This window comes from Echeneis naucrates, chromosome 19, assembly GCF_900963305.1.
Source record: "Echeneis naucrates chromosome 19, fEcheNa1.1, whole genome shotgun sequence".
In the NCBI taxonomy this organism is placed as follows: domain Eukaryota; kingdom Metazoa; phylum Chordata; class Actinopteri; order Carangiformes; family Echeneidae; genus Echeneis; species Echeneis naucrates.
Window position 1 is genome coordinate 6,271,496 of NC_042529.1, and position 19,425 is coordinate 6,290,920.

The 19,425-nt window shown below is 40.1% G+C and overlaps 1 protein-coding gene across 10 annotated transcripts in view; it reads left to right on the forward strand.

Moving 5' to 3' along the window:
- Window positions 1-19,425, forward strand: part of LOC115060064 (calcium-activated potassium channel subunit alpha-1) — a 72,931-nt gene that overhangs the window by 35,570 nt on the left and 17,936 nt on the right. For 4 of the 10 annotated variants that reach the window (XM_029527885.1, XM_029527886.1, XM_029527889.1 and 1 more), the window contains exons 6-20: window positions 1,289-1,364; window positions 2,134-2,209; window positions 2,321-2,491; window positions 4,033-4,124; window positions 7,278-7,388; window positions 7,533-7,638; window positions 7,774-7,856; window positions 8,846-8,915; window positions 9,050-9,205; window positions 9,421-9,530; window positions 10,031-10,099; window positions 10,589-10,675; window positions 11,231-11,307; window positions 12,098-12,106; window positions 18,886-18,979. In XM_029527885.1, the coding sequence (XP_029383745.1) occupies window positions 1,289-1,364; window positions 2,134-2,209; window positions 2,321-2,491; window positions 4,033-4,124; window positions 7,278-7,388; window positions 7,533-7,638; window positions 7,774-7,856; window positions 8,846-8,915; window positions 9,050-9,205; window positions 9,421-9,530; window positions 10,031-10,099; window positions 10,589-10,675; window positions 11,231-11,307; window positions 12,098-12,106; window positions 18,886-18,979 (1,387 nt within the window). Of the gene's footprint in view, window positions 1-1,288; window positions 1,365-2,133; window positions 2,210-2,320; window positions 2,492-4,032; window positions 4,125-4,209; window positions 4,302-7,277; window positions 7,389-7,532; window positions 7,639-7,773; window positions 7,857-8,845; window positions 8,916-9,049; window positions 9,206-9,420; window positions 9,531-10,030; window positions 10,100-10,588; window positions 10,676-11,230; window positions 11,308-12,097; window positions 12,107-13,026; window positions 13,201-15,699; window positions 15,733-18,885; window positions 18,980-19,425 lie in introns of all 10 variants that reach the window. The other 6 variants (XM_029527891.1, XM_029527883.1, XM_029527884.1 and 3 more) reach the window with 4 other exon arrangements.

Below are 19,425 nucleotides of genomic sequence, written 5' to 3' on the forward strand. Positions count from 1 at the left end.
AGGGCTACAGGGTCAGGATGGGCCACGGGCAGGTCAGCGACAAAGAGGACCAGGAGAGCTTCTGTTACAGCCTCGGTGGTTGCTTCCACGTAATCTCCTACTGGGGTAAGACCTGCAGGACGCGGGAACGAAGGGAAAGCTCCACTAAAGCTGAAGTGCTGGCATGTCCGAGACTCTTTGGACTGTGTGTGTCAGCTGGAGCAGGTTCTGGTTCAGGATTTTCTCTGTATTATGCTCCCCACCTGGCAGACGGCCGCTTGAGAATGAAATGAAAAATGAGCTTTGGCAAGACGCACCACGGTCCACGTCATTTTCTAAAAGATTATTTATTTATGTATTGTTTTTAGCTGAATGAGTGCCTGCCACGTCTTTCATTTGGGTCATTTGGCGCTCGCACAAATCTATTCCAGCAGGGAAATTCGTCTGCCCGATTGATGCATGCGGCGATGGATTTGAGTTGATCGCTCCCTCTTGGCTGAGGTGGCTTTTAATTGTTTATGCACCACCAATACTGCGGTGGATACAGCTCCTTCTCAAAATGAGCCTGAGCTATTAATCATTTGGCTTTTAAGCAGGGAGTTTACTGCAATGCACCTCAATGATTTAACATAAAGGAAAACATGTGCTGCTGTTGCCTTATATGACACGTCTGTATGTTGTTCGTCTGAGCTTTTTGGGCAGAAATGCTGCTAAACTGTTGATAATATTGGTGTGATTTTATGTATGGATGCAGCTTAACTGATGCTATGATACAGTCCGTCAGTAATCATGTACAGGAGCTCAGGATCAAGTTGTCACTGCTGTATTTTGCCGTCCTTGAACTCTTGGCAACAGCCTCCATTTTTTTTTCCACCCATAAATACCCTCAAATGCAGGATTTGACGTCACAACTGTTTACTCATTCAATTTGTCGTGACGGCGTCCACCTGTCTCTCTAATCCAGGTTTTGAATTCTTCCACGTTCAGAATGAAACAAGTATCAGGTAGATGCGGGCGCTCTGTGGAGCTCCTGAGATTAAAACAGTTGATGAAGAGATACCTGGGATCTAGACCTTCTTTACATTTTTCTTGCCAACACATATTCCAGAAATATTCTTATATGATACAGCTCAGAGCAGCTTGTTCAGTTGGAGCTAATTTTTTTTCTATCAATATGAATCCAATGAGGCTGATAAACATGGATGAAGGTATGAAAGGTATGATGCTCTTTTCAAACTGCAGTCGAATGTTATTGATGTCAGATTTCTTCATGTGTGCTAATTTCTTATGGTCTTTTTCTCCCTCGTAGGCTTGAGGTTTTTAAGGGCCTTAAGGTTGATACAGTTCTCAGAAATTTTACAGTTTTTGAATATACTAAAGACAAGGTAAGTGAATGGACATTTTGATCTCACTTTCTGTTTTTGTCATGTGTGCAGTGTCACATTTTTCACTCATTATGTCAACCTACGCATGGACATGGCACAGTTTTACAAACTGAGCTTTATTAGTCGCGTTTTGCTTGCTGCAAAATGAACTCCAGCATGAGCGGCGACATTCGATGAGGTGTCGATCACCAGCAGGTTTAAAGTATATTTCTGAGTACTGCAGACCGCACAGTAACCGGATAGTTCTGTAAAATAGGAGTCACGAACAAAAGAGCTTTCTGCATCGCTGCTTCAAATTAAATCTTTTTGCACAGATGTCAGGAAGAGCTTATGGTGCAAAAAAAAAATAATCTCCTCAGTCATTCACTCAGATGGTGAACGAAGGTAGAGACAGGACAGAGGTCACGCTGAGACTTGGTCCATAATACAGAATATTGTATTATTTTACAAGCCTCAGACACAAAAATACTGAATACACAGGAAGGTGGAGGACAGATATGTGATTTCAGAAATATACAGGAACTGCTCAGTTCAGTCGCGCGATTACATAATTAGGAAGAACACGTCAGTGCAGCAGCTGACCGTTTTGTGTTGCATGTTAATTCACATTGAGAAGTAGGTAGAATGATTTCTGTGACTGAAGCAGTAGAGGTCTGATTGTTCCTTCACTATGACCAAAACATTTAAGTTTTTCTTCTGATATTGTAGTGAACAAACCTAAAAAACTAATAAATCAACGCTGTTGTCTGGCTCTTGTTTTCCTGAACAGTAACTCTATAAAGCTGGTGAACCTGTGTTCAATTTTCATAAGCACATGGCTAACTGCTGCAGGCTTCATTCATTTGGTAAGTGAAGATGTGGGCAGGTAAATTCAGGCGTTTCCATTGTGGAAAAAGATAAAACTGCTTCACGCCTGTATGTTTTCGTTTTTGTGTAAATCTCAACTTCTGTTCCAGGTGGAAAACTCAGGGGATCCCTGGGAAAACTTCCAGAATTCCCAGGCTCTTTCTTACTGGGAATGTGTCTACTTACTCATGGTCACTATGTCCACTGTTGGCTATGGAGACGTTTATGCAAAAACCACCCTGGGCCGCCTGTTTATGGTCTTCTTCATCCTTGGTGGTTTGGTAAAAATCCCTCTCATTTCTTACTCCTGCTTAAAAGCTTCCATGCATCACACTCCACCAGGCGGCCGTCTGATCAGGACGTCCTCCGCCTGTTGTTTGCACTGAGGCGTATGTTGTCTGTTATGAAATGTAGGAGTTGTCCACCATAACGCAGCATTAATTCAGGTACAATGCTGAAGATCTGTTTTGTTGCATATTCGTTTGAAATGACATGTAGAGTATTTGCATCTGTTATTTAATGTAAAGTAAGTATTGCGGTTTCAGGTGGCTCCACCCTCCCTCCCCACCCCCCCACCCCTCTTTTCCAACAAACACAATGATAAAAGGATGATTTATTACAGCCCTGCTTCATGGATTTAACAACATTACTACAGCTCGATCAACAAATATTTCAAATATTGCACGGTAATGCATCAGCAGGACATGGATGGAAAAGATAAGGCAATACAGAAATAAATTAAAGCAAAAATATCCTTTCTGAGATTTACTGCAGACCAAAGCGTTGTCATAAACCATTATTCAGAGGAGGATTAAGCAGCAGGGAGCCAAACTGTAAAAGAGCTGAGTACAAAAGTGACATTTTGCCAAAATGGAGTTTTATCTCTTGGGATAGATTCAATGTCGTTGATCAAAATAAAAATGATTAAGTTGAGGAAAAAGGACAGAGGTAACACCTTATGACAACACACTGTCAGTACAAAGTCATGAAACGATTATAAAGTGTGTTTCTGTCTGATGGAAAACTGTCGAATAAGCGGATTTTCTTAAAACCTCAAAAAATGTAGAGGGGAAAACAGCGCACAGATCAACTGCAAAAGGATTTGCAACATGCTTTACGTGTTTTCTTTTCTTGTAGTCTGTTTTCTCCAGCTTTGATGGAATATCCTCTAAATGAACTAGCACAGGAGAAGCACAACTTTTGTCACTAAATAGTCAAACAGGGAAGCAGCTGTAAACAGCAGCACTTATTGTTGTTTTTATAATGAATGTTATATTTAAAGTTTCATTCTGAATATTAATCCAGTATTATGTTTTCTATCACAAAACTTTTCGTTCCTCATTTGAAATTCACATTAAATGCTTGCCACCCATTTAGCTGTGCTCTGTAAATCAACCTGACTTGTGTTTGTTGGTCGAAACATGGCACATAAGGCTTTCTCTCGATTTTTACTTTTTATTTCCTGTCACCGATCGACATACCACTCATCAGCTGTCATTTTTCTCCTTTAGTCTTCCAGTATCCGTAAATATCGGCATTAAAATTTCCTTCTTCATTCTCTCACGTTTTCTCAATATTTTGAATGTAACTGTGATAAGACTTCCGGCTACATTCAGACAATAACGACTAACCTCAATGAACCGCACCCTCTTTATTTCCTTTCTCCTTTTTTCTGTTATGATGAATAAATATTAATTTGACTCCTGCACGTGCAGTAGCTCCTCTTTCAGACTTTACGGATTTCTTTAAAAAGTAGAGGACCTGCTCTCCTTTGCCTGTCTTTTTTTTTAGTCTCTTCTTCTGTCTTCTATCTTCTCCTTAGGCCATGTTTGCGAGCTACGTCCCTGAAATCATAGAGTTAATAGGAAACCGCAAGAAATATGGTGGTTCCTATAGTGCGGTTAATGGGAGAAAGTAAGTATTCAAGGGGGCTCTACTGCCTCCACCGCAGTAGAACCTTCTCTGCATGCCCTTTTCTTTTTCTTTTTCATGCATGTAGGCCATGTTTGCTCGCTACGTGCCAGAAATTGCTGCTCTCATCCTTAATCGGAAGAAATATGGAGGGAGTTATAACTCGACCAGAGGCAGAAAGTAAGTCAAACAAATGAAAAAAAACAGCAACCTTTTAATGGTGTGGTATTGTGTGACTTGTGGCCCTCTCATAAAGAGGTGACACACTCTGATTTCTTCTTTAAATGGACATCTTGGAACATCATTTAAGATGTAATGATCCCAATTAGCACTGAAGTCACACTGTGACTGAAGAACTTGGCCATGATTAATGTGTAGAGTTGACTGCTGCTGCTTTCATGTGCGCAAGCTCTGTTGTCATCGCTTGTCATGAATCAGTGTTTGCTTTTACACTGCAAAAACACTTCCGTAAACTGTCTTCGAAAGTCCTTTTAGTCTATTATCGAGTCCTGGAGTCTTATTTGTTGAAAACAGGTGAAAAAAATCTGTCCTTGTTTGTTAAGAAAGAAAAAGGACATTATCCAAAATAATGCAAATGAGTTCTTTTCTATTTAAAAATATCTTTTTTTTTCACGTTTTCAGTAAATAACATTTTAAGAGCTCAAAAATTGACAAAAAAGACTTGATGAGGCATTTTTGCAGTGCAGTCCTGTTTATGTATTACTGTCATGTAAGATTTTCTCACTGTCACATAAATTGTGATTGTCAGTCCAACAGCCAATCAAATCAAATGACGCTTGGCCACACACCATCCACTCTACGCTGACTTATAAACCTATTTTTCTTTTCATCAGGATTGTAGGTCAGGTTTCAGAAGACACTTTCCCAAAAAATTTGATGCAAATTAGATACGCGGCCTCTTCTGTACAAAGGTCAAAACTAGACGGTTAACCCTTTAATAAATACTTTAAAAAGCTTCATTCCAGGGCAAAAAGGGCATAACACAACAAATTCTGCTAGCTCACACGCAAAGTTTTTAAAATCTTCACCTTAGTGTGATACAGTGAGAGAAAATCCTACATGGTTTTATTTTTTTTTTTGTGTGTGTGTCTTAATCGTAATTACGCTGAATATTGTCGATGTACATCTGTCTTTTTCGTGTTTGTAAATGTGTTTTCACTCCTTCACACAGTCTTATTTTGTCCACTAATCTCTGTTCACAACCGTCCAACACTTAAACCTGTATCATAAAAATGTTTTTAATTATCACAAAATGAAAAGGACATTCATAATCAGAGAAAAACTAATTCAGTTCACACACCAAAGTTGTAAAGATGGCTCAGTTTGTGTACATGCTTCCTTGAAGAGTAATAATCTATTAGTTCTTTTAAAAAATAAGACATTGCTTTATCATATTTAACTTTTAATCAGCAATAAATGACAAACTCAAGCATGGCCATTCAGACGCTTTATATCTCATACATCCAGTCATTGCTTCATGTTGATTTTTATTAATTTTTGGTTTTTCTGTGCAAGAAAAACTACTTTTTCTCTGCTCTGCTATTTTCCACGCTTTGCTTATGAGCATTCCTGGCCTTTATCTTCAGTCTGACCTACACCCTCAGGACTAAATCAGATTTCCAGTCGAAGTTTGACACTTTGGGACACATACTTGTTTACTTTATTGCCAAAAGCAGGCGGGAGGAGAGAGAAGATCAATTTGTCTATGTGGTGATTATGAAGCTAAAACCAGATATAGAACCAGAAAACCACAACTTGAACTGTTAACTTTACAGACAAAGTAAATTGGACTTAATGGACAGACACGAGAGTGACATTGATCTTCTCGGCAAGAAAGCAAATAAGTACATTTCCTAAAATGTAAAACTATTCCTTTAATATATTCACCCGTCAGTGACGTGAGCTCATGTCTCAGGCTCTGCAGCTATTTCTAAAGATAGTCAGATTATTGATGCCTCTAAATTAAATATGGCTGATTGTAGCATGCGTTTGTCACTTGTAGACGGCCGTCTAGTTGTTGAAGTCAAATTTGGTTTGGGAAAAGTTTTCTTAAACCAAATCTTTGCTTCTTTTGTTGGTCTACTTTGTAAAATACTCACAATTAGAGAGAACCATTAAGTTATTTTCTTACTTTTTTTTTTTTTTTTTTTTTTTTGGGGGGGGGGGGGGCATTTTTTATATTTTTAAGTACATTAACATTTATTTAAAATAATTTTTATTTAGCAAATTGTCTTTGTCTTGGGCTGATAGAATAAGTCACAGCTCTTATAGCTACATTTGATCAACAGCTTTGAGAACTGTAAGAATCTGAGGTCTTATCGCTGCATGGTTTTACATTAAACTGCTTGCATTTAAAATGAAGGTATATGAATGTTTAATGTCTCCGACTTTAATTCCACAATAGGACGTAATTATTAGCTTCGTGAAGTTTTGATTTCCTTCTGTCTTCTTCTTGCTGTCCTCACTTGTTGTCTTTACCACCGTAACTGTCATAGATGTTAACACATGAGCAGAACGAGTTGTGCAAAAATAACGATGATTCTGATGCATTTATTTTAGATTAAAGCCATGAAGAAACACTGCAGTACAGTGAGATTTCCAGCTGTGGTCCTGCTTACGTAGCAGTCCTTCCAGACCTCTGAGTAAACACTCAAATCACTTTCTAAATAGTTGAAAAGTAAAGATATAATAAAGATAGATAGGACTAAATCTAAAAATGTGTTCCTTGCATAACGGATCTGTGATATGTGGGAATGGAGACATACTGTGCTGATTTCATAATCTCCGTCTAAGTAAACTCTGATCCTTTTTAATCTGATACTAAAATCCACAGTGCTCTCTGACCTACTCACTCAGTCTTCACTCATCGCAGCAGGAACATCAAACATCCCTCCTGTAACATAGCTTTCATGACTTCTTTTTCCTCATGCAGATTTTATAATCACCTGAATACAGCAGTACTGATAACCTGTCATTCCCATCACATCCCTCTAACCGTTTCCATTTGAGGACAAAAGATGACATTTTTGAACCTTTTTGTGTTTGTGTGCGTCTTATTGTTTGCTTCCTTCTTTTTAAAAAAAAAATCTCAGCTGCATTTTAGTTTCATTATTGTTCTGCGCCTCATTTTTGCAGGCACATCGTGGTCTGTGGTCATATAACACTTGAGAGTGTGTCCAACTTTCTAAAAGACTTCCTACACAAGGACAGGGATGATGTCAATGTAGAAATAGTTTTTCTCCATAAGTAAGTACACTTTTAATTTTGTTTTTATTTTTTTGTTAACTTGTGACCCTGAAAAAACAAAAAACAAAACTGATTTCATGGCAAAAAATAAAAGTCATAATTTTGCAGCAGATCAGGAAGTGCTTCTTTTTTTTTTCCGCCCAGTATTTCCCCTAATCTTGAGCTGGAAGCCTTGTTCAAGCGCCACTTCACCCAGGTGGAGTTTTACCAGGGGTCTGTCCTGAACCCCCACGACCTGGCCAGAGTCAAGGTAGGTAACAGAAAAAACCTCGTCCTCTGAGGTTCTAAGGCAGAGGGGGGGCCATTTTAACATCTCTGTCTTTCATTTGTTGTCTGATATTGATTTTGATAGTTTTGTGTTTTCTGAACGTGACTTTGTCTTCAGATTGAATCAGCTGACGCCTGTTTGATCTTAGCCAACAAATACTGCGCTGACCCTGATGCTGAGGATGCATCCAACATCATGAGGTGATTTATTTTTAATGCACTTTTTACAATTTTTACAACTAATATGGAACATCAGAGTAAAAATGGGATGTCAGGAAGTTGAAACAACTCCCTCTGGAGTTTGGCATTGGGTGCTGAAAACTAAAAAACACCCAGTTAGCAGCAGTTTGGTTGATGGGAACGACTTGTAGATGAGAGAGGTCAGAGGAGAAAGGCCCGGCTGGAAGGGCTGTGGGCCCCACCCAGAGTAAATATCTGTAATCAGAGCAGCCTGGTGGTGGCAGCGAGGGGAAGGGGGGTTCTTAGCCTCTTCATAACAACGATTCATGGTTTCAACACCGCAGCCTGTCTGAGAATTGATGCTGGCCATGTGCATCCCTTTATGGCCATTAAGTTTATGTTGCTATCTTCTAAAGGCTACTTTCAGCGTTATAATGCACAAAGGCACAAAGCAAAAGTCATATCAGACTGGAACTGTGAGTTCAGTGAACCTGAGTGTCCAGCTCGGGTCAGAAATGATGGGGGCGGGGGGGGGTAGGAAAATGCGATTAACACATACACAGCATGTTATTTAATTATCATACACCGTATTACTAATTGCTCCAACATCAGAAAGTGAATCACTTCCGGGCCTGCACTCAGATCAGGGCTGGAAGTTGGATCCGCTGTAAGCAGACAGACTCTCGGCACCGTCAGAGTTCTGGTGATCACTTTCACTTTTGGAAAATTATCAAGAGCTCAGAGAGGCAGCATGAATCACTACAACAAACAACAATTTTCCTGCATTAAAAGGAAAACACACTGTTTTAAACAATCTCTCATCTCTGGACATAACCCTCCAGCTGCCACGCTGTAAACTGTTTAGTTTGAGAATACATTTTTGGAGGAGCGAGCGAGTTCTTATGTGTATGAATGACATAAACATGCAAAGGAAAGGTAGACTTGGACACATACAAAGGAAAGGGTTTTGTGCGCACTGAGTTTGTGTTGTCTCTTTTGTCATTCATCAGGGTTATATCGATCAAGAACTACCATCCAAAGATCAGAATAATCACTCAGATGTTGCAGTACCACAATAAGGTTTGTATAATCATTCATGTCAGTCATGTTAAACAAATGCCCTTAATGAGTGTTTACATTTTGTACTTTGGCAAGGAGCATGCACTATATAATCTAACATTTGCTCCCCCCCCACACACACACACACACCTCAGGCCCATCTTTTGAACATCCCGAGCTGGAACTGGAAGGAAGGAGATGATGCCATTTGCCTAGCGGAGCTGAAGCTCGGCTTCATCGCCCAGAGCTGCCTGGCTCAGGGCCTCTCCACCATGCTAGCCAACCTTTTCTCTATGAGGTCCTTCATCAAGGTAGCCACAGCTCACAAGTCATCCATCTGTGCTCACTGGATTAAGTTCAAAGTGGAGTTGGTTGTAGAAATTGTCTGAATATAGAAAAACGATTGTGCCACATGAGGCTGATGCGCAGCGCCTGATGAGTGAGTCGGGGCGAACGCATCAGGAAATAAATCTGACTGGAAGAGACTGATTTGTAATGGTTGAAGTTTGTCTTCTGTTTGTCACAGATTGAGGAGGACACGTGGCAGAAGTACTACCTGGAGGGAGTAGCTAATGAGATGTACACAGAGTACCTGTCGAGTGCCTTCGTCGGCTTGTCTTTCCCTGTAATTTGCGAGTAAGTAATGTCCTTTTTGCAGTTCTGCTGCTTAATATTTTGTTTCCTGGAAGCTTTCCGGTTCTAAGTGTTGATGTTTTCAGCATGTTTTAATGCTGGATTAATAAAGGCACATCTCCACTCTCTGTAAAATGGATATGCAATTAAATTACATTAATCCAGCACCTGTTAATGTTTCCTGGCATGCACACACCTACAGTACATTTGTACTAACAAAATAATGTTAGGTGGCGACAGTTTGATTATTTGATTTATCCTAATATATTATTTAGTTGTGTTGGATTAGATAACAGTTTTTTGAGACATGAGGTTGAATATCTCTCCCAATTAGAGGGATGGCTGTATTAAAAACAACATCCAAAATTATAATAATTATTTATAAAATTATTTATTTATTATTATTATTTTTTTTTTTTAAAAAACAGGTGCTTAGCCGCAACAATCTAAAGTAGACTTCAGTCATGCATAAGGTCTAATTATGTTGTTACTGTCATTTGCAGACTCTGCTATGTGAAGCTAAAGCTACTACTTATAGCTATAGAGCACAAGTCTGACCAAAGGGAAAGCAGGTAAGTGTTGTGCTCACGGTCGTTAGCGCTCATTAAACATTCATAGATGCCAAAACTTTAATAGTCAGGTGTGTTTGCTGTCACTATAACAAAGCTACTTTCAATCAGCGTCTGTGTTTGACTGCAAACACAAGGCACTTAACAAATTATGCTAAATGAACGTCAAAATGAGTTTGTTCACAGACATAACGAGGCTTTCTGATTACATCCTGACAAATTAATGCAGGAGGTGGCGGATGGTTTCCTTAAATAGAGCTGTAGCTTTGTCTTAGTCTTTTCCTCAATGCACTGATGCTCATTTTACACCATTTGAAGTGTCACCAGTATCTCCTTTCATCAGCTTAATTTAATAAACAGGCAAGCCTGCCAAATGAGTTGCAAAAGCTAATCCTGCCAGCACGTGCCACTGCCAGTGATGAGTGCGAAGCCTCGCAAAATTCAGTGATATAACTTTTTGCTCTGACATCCCTGGTCTGTAAATTCTCACAGCACCCTGATAAACCCTGGGAACCACATGAAAATGCAGGAGGGGACTTTGGGCTTCTTCATCGCCAGCGATGCCAAAGAAGTAAAGAGGTAATGAATTAGGACCTGAGATTAAAAAGCATCAAGTAAAATTTAAGTCTCACATGGAAACTACGATTGGCTGTAACTCCCAAAATGTTTCTGTTTTAGAGGGAGCAGACTGGCCTGAAACTGTTTAAAACACTATAAAACAGCAAATGGCTATAAATTTATAATTGCTATAAAAACAAACCCAAAAAAACAAAAAAAGACATATTATATATACTATTATAAAGGCATTATGGTGTAAGTAGTATTTTACTGTTGTAGCAAGCTAAGGTAGCGCTTTTAAATCTCCCATTGTGAAGTTTATTTTTCCTCTCATACCATAATAATAACTTATTTATTAAAAAAATCATATGTTGGGTACAAATTATTAATCTACAAAGTAACTAGTAGAATACAGAAGTGGAATAACTCCAGTGTAGAGACATTTGTTTAAGTACTCAGTTGGGCTTCTATACATGTTGCTGACAGGAGGAAGAGAAAAACTTTATTTCAGCATCTAGGACATCGTTTTCATCAGCCTTGTCTTCTCACATGGGACTCTTTTTTTTTTTTCCACAGGGCTTTGTTTTACTGTAAAGCCTGCCATGATGACATAACTGATCCCAAAAGGATAAAGAAATGTGGATGCAAGAAATGTAAGTGGCCGCGTATAAACACATTGTCTGAGCTAGTTTGACTTCATTAACATTTGCAAACAGACCGAAGTGAAACAGCACTGAGAGTGTTTGTGCAGCAGTGTGATTGTGTATTTACGTGACCTACATAGCCCATGTGTCCAAACCACTTAGTTCCTGCATTAATTATTCACCTCATGAAACCTTGTAACTTGTGCATGAAGACAGGTCATCGGATTTCTTTTTGGAGCCAAAACAAACAGGCACAGTCCAGTTTCCCCTTCCCATGAAGCCGCACATGTGACATGAATATCTCACTCAATAAAAGCTTACTTCGCCCAAATTCCCCCAAAACACTCCATGGCATTTATTTTTGTCTGATGTTTTTGGAGTTTCTGATTTCCATAACCTCTGATGGATAAAATGAGTGAGGTAGAGAGAATTATTTGGCATTTAAAGTAAATTCTCCTTTCCAAATAACTGTATTATACATACACAGAGAAGTAGGAAATCAAGCGAGGTCTCTCCTCAATGAATTCAGTCCAATTGTACTTTTTGCCTGTTTGCTATGTTTTATTTTCTAGAATTAGAGTCTGTGTTGTTACGTTCTCTGATATCTCTGAGATGTTAACAGACATTCACAGAGACCGTGGACGCCATAGGTACCTGGATCATGCATAATGTCGCTGGACACTGAAAACATTGTGAGACACTGTTGTTTGTTTTAGCCGTGACAGCTAGCTCGTCTTAACTTCTGATGTATTCTTCTTTCTGCTGCTTGGGAATTTTTCTTAAAAAATTCACTTTATAGTGATATATTGTGAGTAATGTGCATTCACCCGCAGCCTGCCTACCTCGACTGAAGCGATTATTTGGTTGTAATGTAAATGTTGCATGTACAACGGTCAGTGCTGCCTGGATTCCCCCCTGTTGTCATGTGCACGCTTTTAAACCGAAGAAGACATCTGACGAAATAAGCACCAGTCATCGTTAGAGTAAAACAATCAGAGAAACAGAAATGTCAACTGCAGCATTCATGCCTACTTGAGACAGAAATACTCGAGATCACCAGCAGGTGTCCCCGCTGCCCTTTGACAAACACACTGTCCCTGCAAAGAGCAAACCACCAGTATGAGAGATGAGGAACATTTCCCATTATAACTGATTTTGCTACACAAAATGGGAAATAAATGACTTTACAGTGTTGACTGCACATGTGATATCAGGGATGTTTTTAGGACAAACAGCAAAGTGCAGGACGAGTTACATGCATACATGTTTATGGTGCTACAGTGTGAACTTGTTTTTCTTATTTCTGGATGCATCACAAATGTCCCAGAAACCTTTTTTTATGTCGCATTAATTTTTTTAAGAGAAATGTATCATATCATTAGACCAAGGAAGTAAGTCACAGTGTAAACTAAAGCACACGCCCAAATTATACGACCAGAAGCTTTTAGCTTCACATTGAGAACTATTGTTTGTTTTACGACCTTCACTCGTGTCACAGTTATTACCCCAAAATCACATGACCTTACAGCCTCATGATATTTCCCCCACTTTCCCAGGAATGCCCCAAACCAGACAGAGGATGTGATACTTTCACACCGCCGAATAAATGTTGTGCATCAGCAGCAGCCTTCCTCCACGTGCTGTCCTGCGTTTGCCCACTTTTCTTCCAGAATAACCCTCAACAATAACCTGCTCTTCCTCTCCTCTTGTCTGAACCCATGACTGTAGCCAAGACGCCCGCCCACAAGAAAATGAGACTGGCATGTTGTTTTGGTTGCGGCCGCTCAGAGCGGGACTGCTCTTGCATGCCGGTTAATGTGCGTTGTAACATGGACTCCCCTCAACGCGACATCCCACTCTCTGCTGTCTCTGTTAATGATTGCTCAGCCACTTTACGTGCCTGTAAGTTGTCGCCATGACATGTGCTCTTCAATGTTTGTAACATGCACTGTGTCAACTGTGCAGTGTGTCTTTAGCTTGCGTGCTGTCTAGCTCTAGCAGCTGTCTCATCACTGTCATGGATATAGATGTTGCTTTAGTACTGTAGCTTTATGATTTCCAGTCAACTGGTGCTCGTCCCCCTGTGTTGCTTCCTTTGGAGGAGACGTGCAGCTCTTGTGAAGCATGCTGGTTGACTGTTTTTGCTGGTGTTTTACCAGAGAATGTGAATTCAAATTGACCTGCAGTTCAAAGTAGGTCATCAACCACTAATGCAAAAATGTTGCAGAGTATGAAAACTAATTCACTCCTGAAGGGGAAAAAAAAGCAGTGCAATTCCCTCTCCAGTGACCTCGCCAACATATTTGCAAGCATTTAAAAATTTAAGCCATGGGAGAAAAAGAAAAAAAAAAAAAACTGCTGTGTTTCCATGCCACAAATCTCATTTCTCCAAATGATTTGAGAGTATTGTACATATGATATAATGATGTCACTTGAGAGGGTAACTTTTTTCTTTTCAACAGTAACCCAAGTAGGTGTTTTTCGCTATTGTACCCTCAAGAAATGGGTGAACAGGATTGGATTTGAGAAATTTGTCTACATAAACGCCACTGACAATTAACTGAAGAAAAAAAGGCCTCAAGAACACCTGAGGGGCTTTTCGGAGGATTGCAGTGCACATTGAGGTTAACGTTCTGGATTTATTAAATTAAGGCCAAAAGTTAGAATTACCTTTGGAGGTAAAACCTCTTCATTGCCAGCAGAGAAGCTCCAGGCCGTAGTTTTTCTTTTACAAGCAATGATAGTGAATGAATTTCATAATATGGTTAACAGAATACAATGGGCTGTATAGGATAGTGAGAGGAACAGAAGATAATGAAACAATACTGGGACTGATTTGTGCTGAACTGAGTTGAACTGCATATGAATTCTTAAATTCTAGTGTGATTCCCCTTTAAAGCCAGAGGGATGGTTAAGTTGTACTGATATATTGCAGAAGACATGAAGAATGTGTCTGAGTTTGCGGAGCATTAATACAATTTGCTGGAAACACTGTAATCTGTCGTACACTTTTAGGGAACGTTTCTTGATCAAAGACCACGCTGTGCACATCTCTGGGCGTTTCCACCCCTCAACGCGTCTTCCAGGACTGTGTGCTCTGAGCATCGCCCCGGCTAGCTAAGCTTGAGCCGAGCTCTGGAGTTGCTGTCGACACAGGACAGAAGATGTGCGGAGCGAGGCCTTACACGGCCTGACATGAAAATTATGTTTGCATTTTCATTTTTGGAGTGCTACCGGTTGTCATGAAACTCAGCCTGACAGTTCCTAACCACCAGGCAGTCGAGTGACCCCGCCCCTCTCCTCCTCTCTCGTTGTGGGACAGATGCTAGGCTGTTAGTCCTCTGACTCTGTTCTCACCCCCCGATTGCAGGCGACAGATGCCAGGACCAGCAAGGTCCCTGTTTGAACATTGCTGTCACCGTCCTGCCTTAAGCTCAATGCATGACCTTTATTGTAAGCAAAGGGTTGAAATAAGGTACTAATGAGCAGTGTGCGACTCGTGGCTCCAAAAAGTGACTCACAGAAAGTCCCAATTTGTCCATGCAGGTTCTGTCAAGCAGTGCAGAGGCATGAGAAATGATTTTGAGAGAGAAGAGGGGAAAAAATAAATACGATACTGTAGACTCAAGACCAAGAACTCAAATAGTACAGTCCAGAGTCAAATCAGGCCAAATTTGTTCTAAATTCTTGGTCATCAGGGTTGAACAGCATTTTAAAAATGACAACCTCCCTTTATGCTGAAGTGAGGAGCTGTCTCTCGTTCAGCTATAGTCGCTTGTATGTAATATTGCTTTTATTTGAGTTATTTTTAAGGTAAATGTCTCAAACAATCCCACTTTGCAGCTTCTCAGTTGTGATCATGAAAATTCATTAATTTATCCTTTTGTAATAGTAAATCGTCTTTGAACAGCTATTTCAAGTGTTTCCCTTAATTCTTGGGGCATTTTTCAGGCAAAACAAGGAATTAATTAAAATTATAAGTTTTATCGTTGATGAAAATCATCATGAGTCTCAAAATTGGGAACTTGAATTTGAGGCAGATTTAGGTCAGTTTTAACTCATAAATCTTGAAATATTTTTGTCCAAATCAGTGCTTGCTTTATTTCACATGGTGCCTCTTCATATTCAGCAGGTGACCACCAACAAACACAGACAATGCTGCATTTTTTAATCTTACGGAAACATTACTGAAAACCATATTCCTAACTGACCCGCGTTTTATTTCTCATTGCTTTGTCCATGTTGTCTTCAAGGCACACCTCTTTTTTTTTTTTCTTTTTTTTTTCCAAGTGCCTTACAAAGAAATCCCTCAGCCTTTAGTTTCCAGTTGTCATTTATAATTTGCTTTCATTACAATGTGTTCTTCCCTGTAACCTTTCATCTGTCTCTCATTTTTCTCAGCTAAAAATAGCTATAATGGATATATCAAATCAAGTAAGTTTTTATTTCCATTCTATCTTTTGTCATTTGTTTCTAACCCTTCCACTTGTGCATTCTCACATATCACCACTTGAACTATCTCTAACCTGCTGTATTCCAGTTTCCTGCTCATTGCTCTGTTCGATCTATCATCATCCATCGTTATATTTTCTATGCAGAGCTTTGGGAAATAGTTTCTGCATGGTTTGCGTTGGCTATCAGTTACAGCAGTCACAGTAACAGCAGCAGATGGTGCTACTGCTTCACCATGAGATTGGAGAAATTAAATCAAGGTTCAACACTAAGTAAATATACATATATAAAAGGAAATAAATGCAAATTTTAAATGTATTCTTTGAGAACTGCCAGGAGGTATTAAAAGTTAGAACACATTAGAGTTAGTCTAATATTTTTCTCAGTTCCTGTCCAGCCATTAGAGGAGCGAGCACCTTGTGGGCCATCGACTTTAATAGGATTTGTGATAGGCAGCAAATGTGCCACAGTGGTGTTGTCCTGGAAAGCTGCTGTGCATGTTTGACATGGGGCAGATGAATAGAAGAGGTCTGGAGCAGGAGGGATAATCTACTAGACAGCTGACTGTTGAAATAATCATCTCTATTGTCCAGTTTTAGCTCCCAGCCATTTTTCTTTTTTTTTTGCAGTAAGGGGACCATGTTCTTGTTCTTCTGCCTCCTTTTGTCTGTTTTCCAGTTTTGCCTCCATAATAACACCAGTGGAGCTCTAAGCATAGATATTTCAGAAAGTAAGCAGAAACGGAATTCATTCCTCTCTCATCAGGCATAAACTGCTAAACTGCATACAGCTGCTCGTGGTTGTTAATCCACATTGTCACCTCCTTGTTCCTGTGGCATAACAATCGCTGGAATACCTGAAAGCATATTTATTAATTAATGCTTATTATAAATATCAAAGTAAATGTCAAATCAAGCATTTCATTGGTGGCTATAGCAAGTGGTTAAGTGGTGTTTAATAAAAATGAGGTTTTTTAATTATTCAACTATTAGCATTCTTGTGCCAGAAAGAATTAACCCTCAAAACTAGCGATTGTGCTTAAGTTATGGTAAGAGTCACAGTATGTTTTATTAACCTATGTACTGCAGGTCTCGTTGAAGTCACTTTAAATCAAATCCTATTTCGTGGTTAATGTGAAGAATTAATGGGCTACTTCTTATGTCCCCTGCAATTTCTACATACATTCGGCTTTATGCACTCATGTTGTGAAATATGTCTGAAATTTCTGCCTCAGCCCAACACAGCTAATGCTAACATTAGAAAAATAAATAAATAAAAAAGAAATTTAATTCACCTCCATTGTGAAAGGATACATCAGCATCTAAAACTGAAGTTAGAACGTGGATGGACACTACCAGGCAGGAGTTTGTGATCTGGGTGTAAAATCTTTTCAAAAATAGGCCTTTAGCCGTTAACTTGAACGGTGCGACTTCTGATTTTGACTCCTCTTCATTTAGCAGTCAACGACGGCCCTCTAATCCAGTCATCAACTTATCAATACAAGTCAGCTAGACTGAACCACAACTCAGCTGAGGTCCGTAGGGGGCCGTGTAGGGAATTCACTGCTCTGACGGTTTCGTTGGTAAACAACCGCAAGGGGAGCCTGCTGTCCCCCGTCGAGCCCTCCACTCCGAGACTGAGCTTCACGGGACAGCCCAGGGACCTGGGCCAGGTGGGCCGGCGACCAAGGATGGCAGAAGAGACCAGCCGGCTCCAGCGGGCACGTAGCCTACCGGTGAAATACAGATACCACCCCAGTCACTCCAGTAACGCCACACTCAGTCACAGGCAGTGTAAGGACAGCCCCCCCCTCCTCCTGCCGCCGTGTTTGGCAGGCCTTATACACAACAACAGGACAACCAGAGCATGTGCTTGCCAGGCTGGAGTGGTTGCATGTGTAGCATTCCTTACTAATGACCCAGTGTGTGCAGCTGTCAGCTGTGAAACATTAAATATTGAACAGGCCAAGCAAGATGTGAAGGGCCAGTGTGTTGGAGCTTCCCTCTCCGCTGGAAGCCCTCCCCCTCCCTCCCGCCCCGCACTTCAACATTTTCCATTATGGTGTCCTTCTCAGATGTGGTAGCAGCGCCTGAAATCTCGTGTTCATCTACAGACAAGCGTGATCTCTGAAACTATTCCTTGTTAAAAACCCAGCGGACAGCTTGGTGATCATTTAAAGATACTCGAGTGTATTTTTCACGACCTGTAACGAGCCATTCCCAGTATAAATGGTGGCAGTTAAAATGTGATTACTGAAAAAACACTTTTCTTGCTGCGTGTGTTTATTTTACCAGCCACAGACAGCCACAGAGCCGACTTGTGCTCTTCGACTCTTATATTGGCTCTTGAAAATATTTGCCTGATTACTTTACTTGAGGGTAAAACTACTCATTCCCTGTGAAGAGCTCAGTGCAGTTTTGTGTAACATTGAAGACAATGTCCGAAGGGCATCTCAGCTGTACATAAATCACTCTGGCACGAGGACCAACCTAATTATGTGAAGCAAGGGCGTCACTCCCAAGATGAAGAAAGACCAGCAATCCAGACTGGATTCAGTATTGGCACAAAAGGAGTCTTATTTATGTTGTTGGTGCTTGATATTTATTTGTTATTACTTTAATTAAATGAGATGCTGAGTGATTAGTTTGGCAAACAGAGAAGCTATCCATGTCTAGGTCGAAGGAAATTGGTTCTAACTACGGAAGGAAAAAAAATAAATAAGTAAATCATCCAAATTTTTGGAGATATTTGTGGCACTATTTAAATCACAAAATAGCTAACATGAATTAGAGCTCTGGACAAAGAGATTAGAAAAGTAACTGGCATGATGGTTGATAAAGGCACAATTGCATGTTTGCATCTCCATACACAACTCTGCAAATGATGTGCTAATGTATCCTGTGGTCATTGTGCGAACACAGGACCGCTTTGCATCGCACACAAGTAAAACTGTCCTGTCCACCACATCTTGTTCACCCAACCTCACTTTCCACTCTCTCTATTTCTGATCATGCTATCTCTTTGAATTCACTGACCTCAACTTGTGCTTTGTCGCTCTTTTGTTGTTTACTGATGTGTGCATTTTGCCTGTCACCTAATAATTCCCACCTTCACACCGTTTGCCTTTTGTTGCAGTCGAAGAGGACCAGCAGTCGGCACTGTCACCCAAAAAAAAGCAACGAAATGGGGGAATGAGAAACTCTCCCAACTCGTCACCCAAGATAATGAGGTAGGTAGTAAACTGTAGTAAACTGTTTGTTTTATGGGAAAAATATCCTTTTTTTCTAGTTTTAAAAACATTTTCAACAGAGAGCGCTGAAAAGTTTATTATTCAGTGAAGTGTTCCTCAAATCTTGGTTAACATTTTCAGAACGCTAAATTGAACAGATTTTTTGGCCACTTGAGGGCGACACATTGTAAACAGCGGTGATCTATTGTCAGACTGTAAACCAGTGAGCTTGGATGTAATAACAGTTACATACATCCACATACTGCTAAACGTTTCCCTATGCTAACTTCACGTGTCGTTTGTTGCTATGCAGGAAGCTTGCAGTCGTTTTTGACCCGCAAAAAGCAACAATAGTCAGCTAAACCATTAGTCGGGCTGTGAACCCGAAACTGCAACAAATGACAATTGAGGATAATGCTATATGAGATCATTTTCAGTAGTTTCAT